The following is an 18,036-nucleotide window of genomic DNA, read 5'->3' on the forward strand; positions in this document are numbered from 1 at the left end:
AGTACTTAATCTTGAGCTAGAATTAGATGATGTCGGGTCGGAGTGGTTATGAGCCAGTCGTATAGATATGGAAACACCCAGAATCCTTGCAGTCTCAAGTGCATTGCCACTACTGTCTTACACTTGGTAAATACCCTGGGGGCTGTGATGGGACCAAAGGGCAAAGCTCTGAATTTGTAATGACTAGCTCCCAGCTGGGGAAGCATAGATATTTCCTAGATTGTCTGTGCATTTTGATATGATAAAACAGAAAATCTCTCCAAACAGCTAAAGGACCCCAAGCTACAAGACAGGTATCCAAAAATATAAAAAAACAGAAGCCCAATGTACAACACTTTTTTATTGAGGAAACGAGACAGATGAAATGGTAAAGCTTTCAAGTATATAACTCTTTCTCAATGCATACATAGCACTGCATGTTCTCTCCTTTTACAGAAAATCAGACAATCAGAATTAAAAATATAATCACATTATTTTATATCAGATTAAGTACTAATAACTAACAGCCCAGACATTACATCTGAAACATCAAAATAAACCACTAAAAACTAATATCTGTCAGCTTTTCCCGGTGAGGGATCTATAAAAACTTATAAAAACATTAAACAAATAAACACATATATAAAAACATTTAAAAACATCACGTCTGGTTTGATACTATTATTACTGTTAAGCCCTGGCAGTTTTCGCTCTAATGCAGTTAATCCAGATATACTCCCATCAGTTCTGGTCTTGTTATGAAATCACCTCCATGAATATCTTGAGAAATATGTTGTAAAATCCTAAATTTAAATCTATCCTATTACTTGAAATATGTTTTGCTAAAGCACTGGTACAAATATTCATTTGAATCTCAGAGAGGTGTGCACCAATTCTGTCTTTCAGTTTCATATTAGACTTTTGAATATAAAAACATTCACACTGGATACAGTTGGCAAAATAAATCACATTCTCAGTATAACAAGTACCTGATACTTTAAATGTGAACAATTCCTGACTAACAGGATGCCTAAAGAACAAGTCAGTATTAATTTCCTTACAATAAGTGCAATTATAGCAGGGCATAGTACCATTTTTCTTATTGATTACACTACTCTCTAAACCAGTCTTCATATCTTTATAGCGTATATATTGATTGAGATTTCTTTCTTTCTTAAAGGTAAATCTTGATTAATTCTTACAATCTGACTAACCTCCTGATTAGTGTTCAATATATTCCAATTTTTCTGAATAATTTTTTAACCATTTTATTATTTCTTTTATATTTGAATTACTTTCATGTTTCACCAACTGTTTAGTATTCTCAATGAGAGTATTCTCATATCCCCTACTTATAAAGTGCTTTGCCATACCTTCCATTTCAGACAAAATGGTTATATCTTTAGTACTTAACCTACTGGACGTCATAAATTGACTTTTAACCACTCCTCTTTAAATATGTCTGGGGTGCATACTATCTGAATGGACATATCTTACAGCTTGCACATTGTTTTCTATAAATCAAAATTAGTATCACTACATGAGACAACTATATCAAGACAATTGATGTTATCATATGAAAATTTAACATCAAAAACTAAAAATTCAGTACAAGAATGTAGGAAATTAACAAATGTGTTAAGAGTATCAACATCACCTTTCCATAATAAGAACACATTGTCCATGAAACATTTAAAAAATAATTGCTTATTCCTAAACATGGTCCCATCTTCATAAAAAATTAATCTTTTCTCCCACTTAGAACTAAATTAGCATATCTGTTTGCCACTGGTGAGCCCCATGGCTACACCAAGTCGCTGATGGTAAAACTTCGTATTAAACATAAATACATTATTATTCAATACAATATCAAGCATGGAACATAGTTGTATTTTAAATGCTGAAAATCACCATGAGCAGTTAAAAATTCTCTTACAGCTTCTAAGCCATATTCTTTAGGAATAACCATAAATAAGGATTTTATATCCATCATTGCTAAAAGGATTTTTATCAAGCTTATTAACTAATGACCATTCTTTTAAGCTACATAAAAAATCTCTGGTGTCCCTAATATAACTTCTATTTTTTAAAAAAAGAGGCAAGCTGTTTTTCTAAATACTTAGAAAGTGCAGTAGTAATCTATCTGTTCCCTGAGGCAATAGGCCTCATAGGTGGTGTAGTCAAATTTTTGTGAATTTTCAGGAGACCATATATAGTTGGGTTAACTGGATTAGCTAAGTAAAGGAAGTTGTACATTTCAGTTGTTATAAGTAAGCCATATAAATAGCCCTTGATTGTACTAGTAATACTAGTTATAAAAATCTTATTTACTTCTACAAAAATGAGTATCAGCTAAAATGTCATTCATCCATTCATTATATTGACTAACATTCATAACAACAATCTTGCCACCCTTGTCAGCTGGTTTAAAAATGATGTTACTATTAGAACACAGACTGCATCACATTCATCAGCGTCTAGATTTTAAAAATTGCAAGCTCTTCTCTTGCTCATACAATTCTTGCTCACATATACTTTGAAAAGCTTTGACAGTAGGGGTATTAAATGGCACAAATGTGCCACACTGTTTCAAAAGAATCATTATTGTAGTTAACATCATTTTTGTATAAGAGCTTCAGATCTAAAGTCCTAACAAATAGTCTTAGTTCTATTAACATCTCACTTAAATCCCCATCATACGAGGGAATGAAAGAAAGCCCTCTATTTAGCAGTTTATATTCAGATAAGCTGAGGTCATAACTGGACAAATTTATCACATTGGAACTGGCAGAACTTAAGTTTTCAATTTATTGTTTGTGAAAAGCTATTTGTTTAGCTCCTGCCAGTTTCCAGCTTGAAAATCCAATACAGATAAGAGAAAAGTCAAGAGGTTGCAGCAAGACCCAGAAACTGTTGAGGACGAGAGAAGATGATGAATTGATTGTGAAAGTACTGAACAGATTACAGAGCAAGGTAGGCTTAGTAGGGCCCGGAAATGCAAACAATACTAAAACATCTCCCATCGACAGTTCTCACTACCTTCTACAGAGATGCTATAGAAAGCATCCTGACGAACAACCACCCTCGTAGTATGGTATGGAAGCTGCTCTTCACTGTACAAACCCCTCCAGAGAGTGGTGAAGACAGCCAAGAGGATCATCAAGACCACCTTACCATCTGTCTATGACTTGTACTTATCCAAATGTCTCGGCATGACCAGAGGAATAATTATACTGCACTCACCCTGCTTAGACTGTTCCTGCATCTGTCATCTAGAAAGCGCTCCCAAAGCATGCGTTGCTGAACTATGAGATTCAGGAACAGTTTCATCAGGCAGCTGAACTTTAGTAACAACTATGCTCCATAATGGCCATCTGGGTCAGTAGAAACTGTAGTAGCTTGTCTCATTGTGCAATCACCTGGTTACCAGTCTCATCTAATATTAAGTGCAATATTCACCATGACTGTTAACTTATAGGCCACCTAGAGCAGTAGCAATGCAGCAAAATGTCTTCTTTCAGTGCATTACATGTTACAAATTCGTAAATTAGCCATAGTGCAATACTTAAATATCTCTGTCTGTGCCAGGATCAGTGCAATGTCTTAATCAAGTACCTGTGCAATGCTAAAGTCTCATGCAAGTAAGTGTTCACTGCGAAAAGTGTTAAAATGCGTTTCTAATTATGTGTAGTATTAGTCTGTGTACCTGCACGTCCGTGATGTAATAGCTAGTTGTTATATGTGCAAATATCTGTGAAAATAGCCTATATGTTGTCTGCACATTGAGTCAGGAGACACGGAATTTTGTTCTGGTTTTACACTTGTGATTTCTGAATGGCAAAAAAGTTTACTTTAGCTTGACTTTTTTTCTGTTTTTTTTTTTTTTTTTTTTTTCTCTTAACTGTTGCGAAAAGAAAGAAGCAAAATCGCATGCTGGCAAAAAGCATGAAGAGAAGCCCGCAGTTTCAGAGTACGACAGAAAACTGAAAGAACAAGTGACTGAATACAATGTAAGTAACCAAAAGTTTTCAGTGTTCTGTACATTAAAATGAAGTAATGTATTAGTTTTATTATTTTAGATTTTTTTCTAATGTGTTAAACTTGCTTTAAAAAAAATAATATAATGCCAGAGATTGCTGTAATGTTTCATTCTTAGGTAGAGGAATATTTTAATGGATGAAATGTCATAAGTATCATTCAGTCTTCACAGATTGGTTATGATCCATCAGTGCCAGTACTCTGCAGAAATTTAATTTTTGAAGTAATTAATGGGGTATGCACTGCCTTGAGTAAAATAATTGTCTTGGCAGCACAATCAGCTACATAGTTTTCTGCTTTTTCCATCATTGAATGTGCATTAGTATACTTGCTGAGCCACAGAGAGCTAAAACTGTCATAATCTTTTTTTTTTTTTTTTTTTTTTATGCTGTACAGTTTTGTCAGACTGCCTTATTCTATAATTGAATGCCAGAAGTTGACCAGAGGAATACTTAATAATGCTAGGATAGTTGTGTGATCTAGAAGGTCATGGATTTGTTTGATGTCTACCTGTTCAGAATGCAAGCCCTAATGGCATTACTTTATTGCCTTTGAAGTTGGGCCATTTTGGTTATAGAGAATGTGGCCCATGTATTTCTCTTTCGTGGAAGTTATTATTCTTATGAAAGAACTGGAAGATATACTGTGTAAGATGGCTGACTAGTGCACCCCGTTCCCCCTGCCTTTGACATTGGCAACTAATGTAGACTTTTTGCCAGCAGTGACTGTTTTGGCACTACCGACTGCAGCATCCCAACAGCTGATCCTAGTCTTTTGTTGTCCAGTAGTGATTGCTTCCAGATGTGATTACACTGCTGTTAGGAAACACTTGTCCAGCATTTTGCTATGTTTTCTCTAGTCCATTGACTAAAGTTTTCAGATTTAATATGAGATAGAGGTGGGATCTTAAACTATCATTGCTTTAAGACAATACTTTGTTTTAGACCTCTGAATTGACAAGCCTTTCTTCTTTGGTGACTTCTGGGATGTCACCTTTTCTTCCGTTTTTCTTATCAGTGCTGCCATTGTGTTTGACAGTCATGGTGTAATATTATCTTTTAAAACCTTCTAAGACAGTCACTTTTTCATTATTGTGTTTGTTAGCTTATTCTGCCATCCTGTGTGCGTCCAGGCCAAGTATAGAATAGGCTTGTATTCTAAGGCTGTCATAGGTACCCTTTCATTTTTACTCATAGTTTTGCACATACTGTGCTCCATTTCACATTTTTGTTCAGATTATTGGATCTGTTTATTTATAGCTCAAATGTATGTTTTTCTTTTCTGTATCAATGCATTTATAACATGCTTCAGTCTAATATGAGTATTGATAATTTTTTTCAGTATTCATTTCCCTGTTCTGTGATTTAGAGCAAGTCACTTAACCCGGCAGTGCTTTTTGATCACCCCTGAAAACAGGCAGTGGTGCCTAGTGGGTTTAACAAGTTAACTAATGAATGGCATAAAGAAACGTAATTTATGATTGTAATCTTGTACATTGTGATTAGAATGTTGTTGAATTTGCTGTCTGATTTCTATATTGTATGTGACTAATTGTATTGTTACAGCATGTCTGCCATCCAGCATATATGTTTACAGTCCCAGATCATGGCTGAAAGGGATCCCTAGACCAGCTTGATCCACAGTGCTAAATTCTGCAATTATGCCCAACTGATAAATTAACTTGTAAATAAATTTAATACTAGGATCATATGCTGTAAAGAATCTGTGGATTACTTCCATAAATCTCTCAGTAGCAACTGAATTTTCCTTCTTGTGACTTTCTCCATTTCGAACACTATCAGTATACACAGAATATTGTTAAATAACAAAGTTATCCAGTTCTCCTCAGATCCATCCATCCGCAACCTCTTTTCTCATTTTTGCATATGGGGTTGAGGTGCTACTTCAACAGTGACAATCATCTCAAGCCAAACTACTTAAAATTAAAAACATGGTGCTCATTTTCACGTCGTCCGACAAAACACCCAGAGATGACATCCAGCTAAATATGAGGCACTGCAAGATCCTCCCCACTTTTTCTTCCTTTGAAACAGTGTTGATGACTCTTCTATTGAAAATCTTTGAAGGCTAATCATTATTTGAGCTAGAAAGAGATGCAATATTTTAAACCTATTGTTTTTTTATTCCTTCCTTCCTTTGAGTTTAATTTCCTGTTAGACTGCTGTCATACTTGAAGTACTGGCTTCTGACATTCATTATGTTTCTTTTTCCTAACTTCTTGTCTGTGTCTCAATATTTATTTTCTCATCTGTAAAGTTTTTTTGACAGAAGCAATTAAACTTCTCATTCTGTGGTTTTAAGGTCTCTTAATCTGTTCCTACTTATCAATGTTATGAAAAATCCAAACAAATACATTCTGAATGAAAATCTTTTGATGTAATTTGTTTTCTACAAGCACACTATTTCAGTGAGAATGTCATACGCGACAAAAATGTTATTCAGATAAAGAATTGGATTTGCTTTAAGATGAAGAGTAAATGTTTTGTAATGCATAACCTAAACCTTTATGCCATACTCATTTGACAAACTGTTCATGAATGCAGAAGGCAAGCAACCAACAGCTTAAAGTCAGTGAGGAATAACTAAAAATGCCACTAATTTACACCGCTTTTGTGGAGGGCTCACATTACCTAGTACTGGTGTAACTGCAGTCTAAGACTGGTGATGGCTTCTGCAGGAGAATGTAGGATTGCCGTGAAGTATGTACAGATTCAACGCTGCTATTGTAGGCATCCTTCCTGAACAAAGACAGTTTACCCTGGAACAGGCCAGAATTTGTTCTCCGTAACATGCAAGCAACAAAGACAAGCAACATAGACTGTATTAATGATTTAAATGTCAGAACAGAAAAGCAGGTGAATTGCAAAGAAAAGCTTAGACCAGCCCAATTAAAATATATCTGCACATGACAGAAGAAGGAAGTTGCATAGTGTAGATTTTTGTCAGTTTGCTAACCAGATAAATGATAGTCTATCAGTTAATGGGCCCTGTGGGTCAATAGGTCCTCCTTGAATGGCCAAGCTCCTCACTCTGTCATAGAGAGTGAGCCCAGCTACCCTTCAGAAGAATATCATTCTCTGCACATGCTTGTATGTTCTCTGCTTTATACAGATTTTCATAACATTTCAAAAATATTTCCAGTACCAGTACAGGATTTCTAGCTATTTTACTTGTTATATGCTCCTTAAGTTTGGCAAGAACCCTTTCAGCTTTCTCTTGTCTGCGCTGTTCTAAAAAACTTTTGTGCTCTGAAGTTATTAAAAAATAGTTTAACAGCAGTCTATCCAGATTCATGTATACCATCGAGGTACTCCCTTATTTTCTCTTTAGCACTCTGCAATTGCACCTCCTCTTGTTCTGTGAGATTCCTCCTATTCTGCAATACTTTAACCTTTGTCTGTCATCCTATATCTTATTTCCCAGCCATATCTATTTTTCTTTTATTTCTATCCTATTTTTAAACTCCCACGTTCATTTCATCCCACCCCCAGGTATATTTTCTTAAAGAAGTTGGTCTTCCCTAATAACTCCTGAATAATTTCTACTACCTATTCCTTAAATTCCTGCCTGGAGCTTGAACTGATTTTTGCTGAGCAGCTACAGGATTCTCCCCAGCCAGTGTTTTTTTCCTCACCTTTTGTGATTGCTTTTCTTTCAGGTTCTCTAAATTTCTTCATTCCTGGCAGTGAGCTTACTAGTCAGTAGTTGAAATTTACCTAAAAGGGCAAATTCATTGGCTGTCTTTTCTGAGTTTGTTCTCCCACTGGGAGAGCTGAAATTAAGCTGCTACTCAATGGGTAGCCATCTTGGAAGTTCTTTATGGCATTCTTGAAGCCCAGACCAGGAAAGAGAACATTTTCCACTCCATGCTGTTGTGATGCCCAGCACTGACTCTGATTAGATTTTGAGAGTACATGAGTTTAGAAACGTACCATAGTTTACTTTTTCGGTTATTTGATGTTCATGTCTGTTTTTTTTGAGGGGGGGGGGTTAGCACTCATTAAATTATCACTTAAGACATAGGCCAACATACAGTAACAAAAGAAAACCATACAAGTATATATATTTTTCATTTGCATACCTTATACATCACATATTTTTTATTTCTGTTTATCATCAGTCCAACATTGCATGAATTGCTGAGTTTCTGCCTTCCTTTAAACCTCACTCCTCTTCACCTGAATGATATTCTGCATATGTTGTACGCACAATTTCCATTTTTTCTATGTAATTTGCTTCTTAGTTTTTCTAAAAATCTCTCTTATTTTAGTTACAGGCATTTGCTCACCCAATATTTCTGGCAGAGTATTCTGTCGGTAATTTTATAAGTCTGCCAACTCATTACATTCTGAAAATGCATGTTTCGAGTCACCTCTTTCTTCCCCATCACACCACCTACATTTGCTCTCTACCAGAGGAAAAATTCTTTGAAGTATGCTTGGGGTTTAAAGATACCTGTGCAAACATACCAAACAAAGATCCTAAACATTCTGGATTTTGTTGCATACTTGGGAGCCATACATATGTCCTTCCATTGTTCTCTTGCTTTTCCAGTCTCTCTTCCCAATCTTTTTAAGATTCTTATAATTATCATACAGTATTTTAAATGCCCTACTAATTATATTTATTTCATTTATTTATTGACATTTGGTGACCAGAAATTTCTGGGTCAAAAAGGCCCATTTTCAGCAAAGGCCCGGGCAGAAAAGCTCCATTACAAAGGAAATGAAAAACACTAGATAATTACAAAAAGGTAAATATAATATAATGAACATTTTATAACATTATTCAACTGGATCAATTAGTGCATTCAAGTAAAATTTTACACAAAGTTTAGGAAAGATTGATATTTTCATTTTCAGGATGTGAGTATTGTTATGGGTTAAAGTAAGATGATGCCAACAGTTGCCTAGAGGCAGTGCTTATTGTAGGTAGTGGTGCATTGTTTTGTTGAGGTAGATAATGGTAATTGAGTATGCAAGAGTGGTAATTTGGTGTAGAGTTAGGAGGTTAGGTGAGCCAGGAGAAAGAGTGAAGCAGGGAAGAGTAAAGCAGAGAACATACAGTTTTTGTTGGTAGAAAGAAATGATGAAAGAGGTGGTGATAACATTGTGAAAAGAGAGCTAGATGAGAGGGATTGGTTTAGTTTTTTTTTGAGGGGGCAGAGGAGGAGAGAAAGTAAGGTATAGTTTAAAAAGAGTAATAATAGGAGGGAGTGAAAGAGGAGTACAGGGGGGATCCCAAGCCATTGGCGTTTAGGTTTAAGTTAGTTTAAAATTAGCGTGTGTGGTGAGAGAAAGGGAGTAATGGGGAGAAGACAGAAAGAAGGTGAGCGAAAGAGCTATGAAGTGGGTGGGGGAAAGCAGTATAAAGTAAAAAGGAGGGACCAGGGGAAAAATTTTATGCTGAAGGTGTGAGTGGGAGGTCAGTTGGGGATACCTTTTTTAACAGCAGCTTCTGTTCTAGATTCATCTAAAAACTTAACCAGAGCAGATCTTTCACTTAAGGATCCCCCTATCCCTTTCTCTTTGCTTATACTCTATCAATCCTTGGTAGGTAGGGAAGGCAGTCTCTAGCTTGCAGTCCAAATGTCTTCTTGGCCTCCTCTCCCTCTATACCTTTCCCTGTCTGTTTTTTTTGCTCCCGATACTTAGGTTTATAGGTAAGTACTAGGCCATCAGTCTGCAGACCTTTTCATGCCTAGCCAAAAACCCCATTCATAGTTTCCTTCTAGCCTTAGAGGGCAAGGCATGATAAACTGGGAGATAATTTGAGGCTTCCTACCTGATTATGTAGGTTTACCTTGAAGGTGCAAGGGTGCTGCTCTGGTTGACATGTTGTTGAAGGTTGTTCAAGGTGAGGGATACATTGGGTTATTAATCTATAATGCCAGCGTGTCTTATCTACTGATGGTTTAGTTCCTGTAACCAAGTATTTGATGTACCATTAGTTATGCAAAGGAATAGGAGATCAATTAGGGTTGGATCTTTCATGGGACAAAAGGCTAGACATTGATCTCCACAGAGGAGTCTGTAAGAAACTAAGTACAGAGAAAGGGCTGCTAGTCACCACTGATGACTAAAAAGATCAGAGACCTCAAACATTTTGGTTATGAATTTCAGATGTCTCTCCATTTGTGTGTGATGTTTAGATAAGTGTATGCCAAAAGGCTCATTATATTCAATAATGCATCTGATAAGATATGAGTAAAGGGGAATTAAGACTTTTTTGGATCTAGTGGAGATGCCTTTGGAAATTAGATGGGCCAGATAAAAAGCATTCTGAACTACTATGGAAACATGATGGTCAAATGAAAAGGAATTATCAGCAGGAGTACCCAGGTCCTATGCAACTACGTCTGATTGGATTGACTCCTGTCCTATGCAGTAAGTGAAACTGGTTTGCTTACCAAAATGGCAGGAAAAATGATCCACAGATCAACAGGCTAAAACAAATAGTTTAATTTACCAAAATGAACTAGCTACATTTTTTTTATTTTTTAACATTGAATTTGAAACTATTGTCCTTGCACCAACTGCTAACATGGCCTAAGCTGTGATGAAGCAATTCAGTCAGATGAAGATGAAATAACTCCACCCAATTTACAGTCATCTGCAAACTTTAACAATTAGGCTGGAAGTAGACTCAATGGCCAAGAAATATATGCCAAATAGGAGAGAGCCCAAAACTGTGCCCTGTGGTACACCACTGGTAACTGTTTAGCTTTCAGAAGTGGCACTTTAACTATGTGGGTTCTGTCAGACAACCAGTTGGCTATCTGTAGCACAGTATAAGGATTTATATTCAGGTTTACACATCTGTCACTAATGCTTACATGGGGAATAGTGTCAGAGGCCTTGGCAAGGTCTAGATATGCTGTATTCAGTGCATAGCCTTGGTTCTTTTGCTTGTTTTCTGAGGTAAATTCCAGCTCTGGCTTGCCTATTTTCTTTACCCCTACTTGCAGTCATCTCTATTGGCAAAATCCCTTTTTCTCCATTCTCATGTTGGCTTAGTTCTTAGAATACTTTCTACTACTTTATGAATATAATATTCTGTATAACTGTTGTTCTCCTTTAGGATCTGTATCCAAATCCCACTCTCTCTATTTGTTGACCTCCCCCCCCCCCCCAACATGCATCATCATCCCTTTCCATTTTGAATCTTCGGCTTGTGTTATATGTATTGGCCATAACTGTATACCTCCAAAATCTCCCTTCATATCGGGTAATCCTAAACCACATTGTTCTATTGGAAGGATCAGCTTATCCCACTTGACTCTTGGCCCCTGTTTCCCTCCCAGATAAATTCCTTCAACTCTTTAATTATTTTACATAATTTCTCCTCTGGTAGATAAAAATATGCCTGGCACATATATAAAACTAAAGGGACTAAAAACTTTCATGGCTTGCATCTTACTATCCATATCCATAAAGATGTTCTAGTTCCTCAACTTTTTTGTATTTTTGTTTAGTCTCTTCCCATATATCCTTAGCTGCCATGTCAGAAGACTTTTTAATCCACACTCCTAAATACTTAATATTGTTCCCCTCAATAGTACTGCTGAACAATTTGTGTGTGGGTACATAGCCTTTGTTGTCATTAATTTTATATCTCAAAAAGACTTTATAACTACCTCACAATGTTCCACAACAGTGATATGTCCTTTTCTGGATTTATCAGGTGCAAAATAGTATTATCTGCAAACAAAACCAACTTTTCTTGATTAACATGCAGATTAAACATCCTTGCATTTCTGAGTCCCTTATTTTCTTTGCCAGTGGCTCTAAATATAAAGCAAATAAAAGGGAAAGAGGACATCCCTGCCTGGTTCATCTTTTCAAATACAACTTATTAAAGAGGAGCTTTCCCATTTTACTCTCGCCTCCGATCCTTCATATATCCTCTTAATTAACCTTATTATTGTATCAAGGAATGATATGCTTCCATTGCCCTACTCGTAAAACCCCAGCTTACTCTATCAAATGCTTTATCTGCATCAAGACTCACACACAACAGTGGCATTTTCTTACCTTCTGCTTCTCTGTGAATCATCCTTGTTCTGTTAATATTGTATGTTTGCCCCCCTCCACAAAACCATGTTCATCCATACCTATCAATTTTGACAAACATCTTTACCCTTCTTTTATCTAGTATAGACATAAACACTTTTTATAGTCATGGTTTAAAATTGAAATGGGTCTATATGAAGCTGGGTCTGGTAGGTCTTTACCATCCTTTGTCTTCCCAGATGTTGGTACTTCTCCTCCTTCTTTTAAAATGCTGTTAAACAAAATATTCCAGGCTGTTATCACTTTCTTCTGTCTAGACTTCCACATGAACACCATCTGTTCCTGTATCCTTTCTTGTAGATTGACTAAGACATCATTTTTTATCTTGTCTCCTCCTATATTAGATGTTGGTTGTTGAGTCTCCTCTAACTTTGGCATAATTAAGTCTTGCATAAATATTTCCTTTGTGATCTTTCTTGATATCCATATTTGTTTTATACAAATTTTCATAAAATTTCCAAAATATCTCTAATAACTCTACAGGATCTCTGGTTATTTTTCTTGTTATAAGCTCCCTAAATTTGTCAAGCACTCTTTCTACTTTCCATTGCCTGAGTAACTGTGGCGTTATCAAAATATAGTTGCTTAATAGCAGTGTTATTAAACTTGTACGCATTATCCAGATTACCTCTGTCAGCCCCTGTGAGCAGTTCCTATTATTTCTTTGCCGAATCTCTTCCTCTTTTATTTCTAACCCATTGTTAAACTCCATTTTCATTTTATCCCACTCATTAGCAGTAACTTCTGAAGATATTTTTATATTCCCTTATAACTGTCAAATCATTTCCACTAGCCAATCCTTACATTCATCTTTTTTTTTTAGTAGTGGGTAGGAAAGCACCAGTGTCTCATTTTTACTTCAGTACCTGGCATTTCTATCTTAGCTTTTATCAGTGCATGATCTAAAATAGTTATTGGATGTGTCAAAACATTTCAATTAAATGCACATGTTCCTGTGAAAAAAATTCTCCAGTCTAGCCCAGCTATTGTACCTTGGGAAATGCTATCTAAATTCTGTTAGAGATGTCCTTCTATTCCCATGTTGCAGTATTCATAACCTTTGGGTTATACTCTGCTTAGTTACCTGAACGCCCAGCCATTATACAAAAGCTTTAGTCACTGCAAGGTACGTGGGATGTCTGATGTTAGCCGTAGGATGCATGGGCCATAAAAGTGACATCTGCGTGTACCTTTCCTCAGAACTAATTTGCTGTCAGTCGAACATCAGCTCTTCGTGCCATTGGATCTTTGAATTTAAGATAAGTACCCTGTTGGGGCTGTTTTCTTCTGTTTTTGGTCACTGCATACCTGCTTGGGTTCATGTCATCCAGGAAAGGAAAGTGTAGATGTGGATGTCAGTTCCCCCATAAGGATGCCCACGACCTCTGCCTTTTCTGTCTAGAGCCCAACCATGACCATAAAACCTGTGCAGTTTGTCACGCCTTTGTTCCTAAGACTCTTCACAACCGTCTGCACGCCTTTAACATCTACTTAGAAAATCAGCATCTTAAACGTCTGGCTCTGGCAGTGGAAGGGCCATCTGGTCAGACTGTCAAGCCACCAAAAATTAAGGCCAAAGTTTCCAGGCCTGAACCTACTGCTGCACCTCTTCCACCTGACTTCCCCCCTGTGGCCAACTTTCGCCTGGAGGAATGTACAGAACCAGCCAAGTTAGGTAGAGCGGGTACCGCTTGGGAGGCTGCAGTACCTAGGGCTGAAAGCACATCCATGGAGGTTTTGCAGATGTTGGGCGCCGACAAAGAGGGGGGAACCTTGGCTCACAACGGACATCCAGACCGGTCCTTCCACTGCTTTAAAACAGTCTGAACATAGGCCCTCCTTAGGCCCTATACCCTTCAGGCCTACTTCTTCCTTACAAAGGAAACAAAAGACAAAGCATGTCTCTCCTTTAGAATGCCTGCCTGATTGGCAAGCTTTCTCTCAAAACTTATTTAATGCCTTCATGGCCCTTAGGCCTTCTATGCCTGCTTACCCTCTGGCAGCCCCTCCAGTTATCAGTCCTAGGCCTCAGAGAAGACCTACTTCCTCTTGAAGCTGAGGACTCTTCATATTCCGCTTCAGAGAACTCCCTTTCCTATACTTCTGAGTTGCCTTCCCCTTTTGGGTATGCCTTCCTTGGGGATGATTCTGCTCAGGCAAACTCCCCAGGAGAGGACCTCACCTTTGGTGAAACCATCTCTAAAATGAGAGCATTCTTTAAATGAGATTCCTTTGAAATGTCCAAGGTTCAAAAAAGGTGTTATTTCTGCCATTCCCTCCAGCCTTAGTAGCCTTTTTGGATGCCTTCAATACAGCCTCTACAAACCCCAATTCCCAACCACCAGCCCGTAGAAGGCCTGACTGGTTTTATAAGATCCCAGAAAGGGCCAAAAGTCTGATTAAATGTCCTATTGCAGACCCTGGCATGGCTTCAGTCTTTGCAAACAAACCCTTCAGATTACTTCCCTTCACCTCTGTCCTACCCACTGATAAGGACAGCGCATGGCAAAAAAGTCTATACCACTGCCACTTCAGCTTTTAGGGCAGTTAATTACCAGAAACGCATGTCTAAGTATGCCCTGGCCCATCTGTCCCAGGTTTCTAAACTTTTTGCTGATCTCCCAGACTTTCCTTCTAAAGCTCAGATATCTAGCCTCATCTCCTTGTCCTCTCAAGTGACAAGGCACTCTATCAGATGCAGCTATGATGCTACAGAGGCTTCGGCCAGATCTGCAGCTTCTGCCTCAGTGCTTAGAAGGTATTCTTGGCTGAGACTTCATCCCCTACCGGATGTTGCGAGGGCTAAACTTTTGGATGCATCCCTGGGCAATTCTGCCCTGTTGGGGCTAAAGTGCCAGAGTTTTTCAAAACTCTTCAGCAAAAGGGGAACGAATTACAAGGCTTAACATTTGTTTGTCTCTCCTATCCCCAAGTTCCATAGGAATTATCCCTTCAAAACACAGTTAATCAGGAAACATTCTGCCCCTACCCCCTCATTCTAGGAGCAAAAACAGCTCAAGGAAGCAGCAGTTTGCTCAGACTCCAGTTCAGAAACCTCAGTTTTAGGACAGGGCAGGTAGTCTGTGATTACCTGCTTTTTCCTTCACCTCCTCCAGATTCCATTGCCCTATCCCAAAGATTCTCACTGTCTTCCTGTCTGGCTAAACATTACCTCAGACAAGTGGGCCCTGTCTGTTATAGAAAAGGGTTACTTCATGACTTGGGTCACTACTCATTCCTTAAGAAGCATCCCACAACCACTGACGCCCAGCTCCCTCTTCCCTTGGCAGTCTTTGACAGCCTCCTTTCTCATGGGACTATCCAACCTGTCCCTCTGTCAGAAAAGGGAAAGGGCTTTTACTCCAGACTTTTCCTAGTCCCAAGGAAAGATGGCCCATGGAGACCCATCCTGGATCTCTCCCACCTCAATCTTTTTCTACAAGTACCCACTTTTCGCATGCTTACACTCAAGACTCATTTCCTCCTGCTAATGCCTCAGACATTTCTGGCCACTTTGGACATCAAAAATACCTATTTATGTATCCCAGTAAGGCCCAAATACAGGAAGTATTTACATTTCTGTGTGGGTTGCTCACATTTTCAGTTCTCTGCCTTGCCCTTTCAACTATCTACTGCACCAAGGGTATTCACCAAGAGTTTGGCTCCAGTGGTAGCCTGTTGCAGGGTCCAAAGAATTCAAGTTTTTCCATACCTGGACAATCTCCTGATTCAGGCAGGTTGGTCCACTTCCCTACACATCCGTCTCCAAAATGTCAACTCTTATCCTACAGTCCCTGGGGTACAACATCAGTTTCCCCAAGTCCAAACTAAATCCCTCCCAGGACCAAGTTTTTGAGGTGCAGAATAAGGAGAGATGTCATGAGGTCGATGTTCTTCATGTTTCACTGTTGCAATTATCACATTTGGGTTATCCCTGCCAATGTAGCCCTCGGCCGGCCTGAATACTAGAAACATAGTATTTCTGCTAAGGTTGCTGTTGCTTGAGGAATGACGTCAGGTCGTCAGTAGTATAAAGTAAGGCAGCCAACGCCATTACATCAGTCTTTCTTGCAGTGGAGCCGGAAGCGGAAGCAGTTCGCACGAGTGCCTGTCAGCTGCTACCGGAGTTTTCGTCTACCGAGTTGAAGTTTTCTAAAGCCAAGTATCCCGTTGGGGATCCTTTCTTCTTGCACTAACTGATGTCAGAAAAAGTTAATTGTCTCGCCTGTGGAAAGCAAATACCACATCGAGACTTCCACTCTTACTGCGGCACTTGTTTAGGCTCAGACCATGAAGTTCCCCATTGTCCCGTCTGTGCTTTGTTGAATGCCAGAACTGTCTGTCATCGGCCCTTAATGTAACCAGATATTTTTGCTTACAGTCCTCTAATTCCGATATGGCTTCAGTAAGCCATCCGACAGCAGATCTTCCGAAAAAACATAAAGATAAAGACAGAGGCAGACCGCACAGGTCCAAACCTACTGACTACACATCTGTTAAGCTAGTCGTCAGTTCTCCGGTACTCAGTGAGGTGCTTTCCTTTGCCCACTTCTGTTGATTCGCAGACCACTACCGAGACCTTTTTGGAGTCCAGTATGCCGTAGAACTCTTCGTCGACTAAGGTTCCTGCGGTCGTCTCTACCTTGGATGGGTCCAGAGCCACTGAGCAAGCACTGGCTTCTGAGGAAGTGCTTTGCACTACCGAATTTTGACACAAACTGGTGTCTTCTTTCGCGACTACCATTCTTTCAAAAACAACCCAAGTTTCTTAGGCCCAGGATACAAACCACACCCAAGAAACTAACGACCCACTCTGTCACCTACTACCTTGCCCTAGTCTCAAATGCTTAAAATGGCGGAAGACCTTATCACGCTGATCAAGGAAAGCCAAGCTGCCCCCTCCAAAAGGAAGAGAGATCTGTCCCCAGTGGTTTTGTTTGAACAAGAGTCAGATAAATTTGATGCATCTGAATATGAAGACATGCAACCCCTCTGCATTTATGAGGATTGTGATGCAGAGGATTCCATTCCTTCAGCCTGTCCCCCAGAGGATTTTTCCTTTGGGGAAACTCTGCATACTTTAAGGGAGCATTTCCAATGATAGTCAGGACTACCCTCAGTCTAAACAGAGACTCGGGGAATTCCTAGATCTTCTGCAACACAGACCCTTGGTCATCCCCCCAGTCCTAGATGTTTTGGAGGATGTTTTCCTCAAATCCAGCTTGACGCCTGATGCCCTTTCTCCAGCTCCCAGAAAACCAGATGGGTACTACAGAGTCCCTGACTCACACAAATATCTTTTTAAAAATCCTACAGCTGACCCTGAGGTCATTTCTCAAGGGCCAAAAGGGATTAAAGCAACCTCTGCTAAGAATCCCACCCCCTCAGACAGGGATTCCCGAGCATTGGACAGATGGGGTAAAAAAGTATACACCTCAGCTACTCTTGCTATCAAGGCACTAAATTGTCAGTTCCATATGCTGAAATTTCAGCAACACACCTTGGAACTCCTAAAACAAAAAAATTCTCCCTTTCTGCTTGGGCAGAATCTTAATGCATTCTGCAAGTAAAGTAACTAAACACACACTGCATTGTAGTTTTGATGCCCTAGAAGCTTCTTACAGGGCAGCAGCTACTGTATTTGTCATTAGAAGGCATGCATGGCTTAAAGAACAGCACCTGCCAGACCATGTTAAATCTAAATTGTTGAATGCACCCTTGCACAAAGATAACTTATTATGCACAAAGGTAGAAGAGGTCTTAAAGATGGAAGAAAAAGCAAAATCTATGCAAATATTTAAGGATTTCTTGCAGATCCAGCAGGCATTGTCCCTCCAAATACTGGTCCTTTCCTACTCCCAGTAAACCAGCCCAGCCTAGGCCCCATGGAAACAGACCCCCCCAGACAGCAGCCACAGGGAATGCA

General features: G+C 38.9%; 1 protein-coding gene across 1 annotated transcript in view; it reads left to right on the forward strand.

The window, feature by feature from the left end:
• Positions 1-18,036, forward strand: part of GPALPP1 (GPALPP motifs containing 1) — a gene marked incomplete in the record, with an annotated part of 254,153 nt that overhangs the window by 141,432 nt on the left and 94,685 nt on the right. Inside the window, 1 exon segment of the mRNA XM_044071711.1 lies at positions 3,888-3,989. Within this exon segment, the coding sequence (XP_043927646.1) occupies positions 3,888-3,989 (102 nt within the window).

This window comes from Protopterus annectens, chromosome 5.part0 (assembly GCF_019279795.1).
Source record: "Protopterus annectens isolate FY-2018-M chromosome 5.part0, PAN1.0, whole genome shotgun sequence".
Lineage (NCBI taxonomy): Eukaryota > Metazoa > Chordata > Ceratodontiformes > Protopteridae > Protopterus > Protopterus annectens.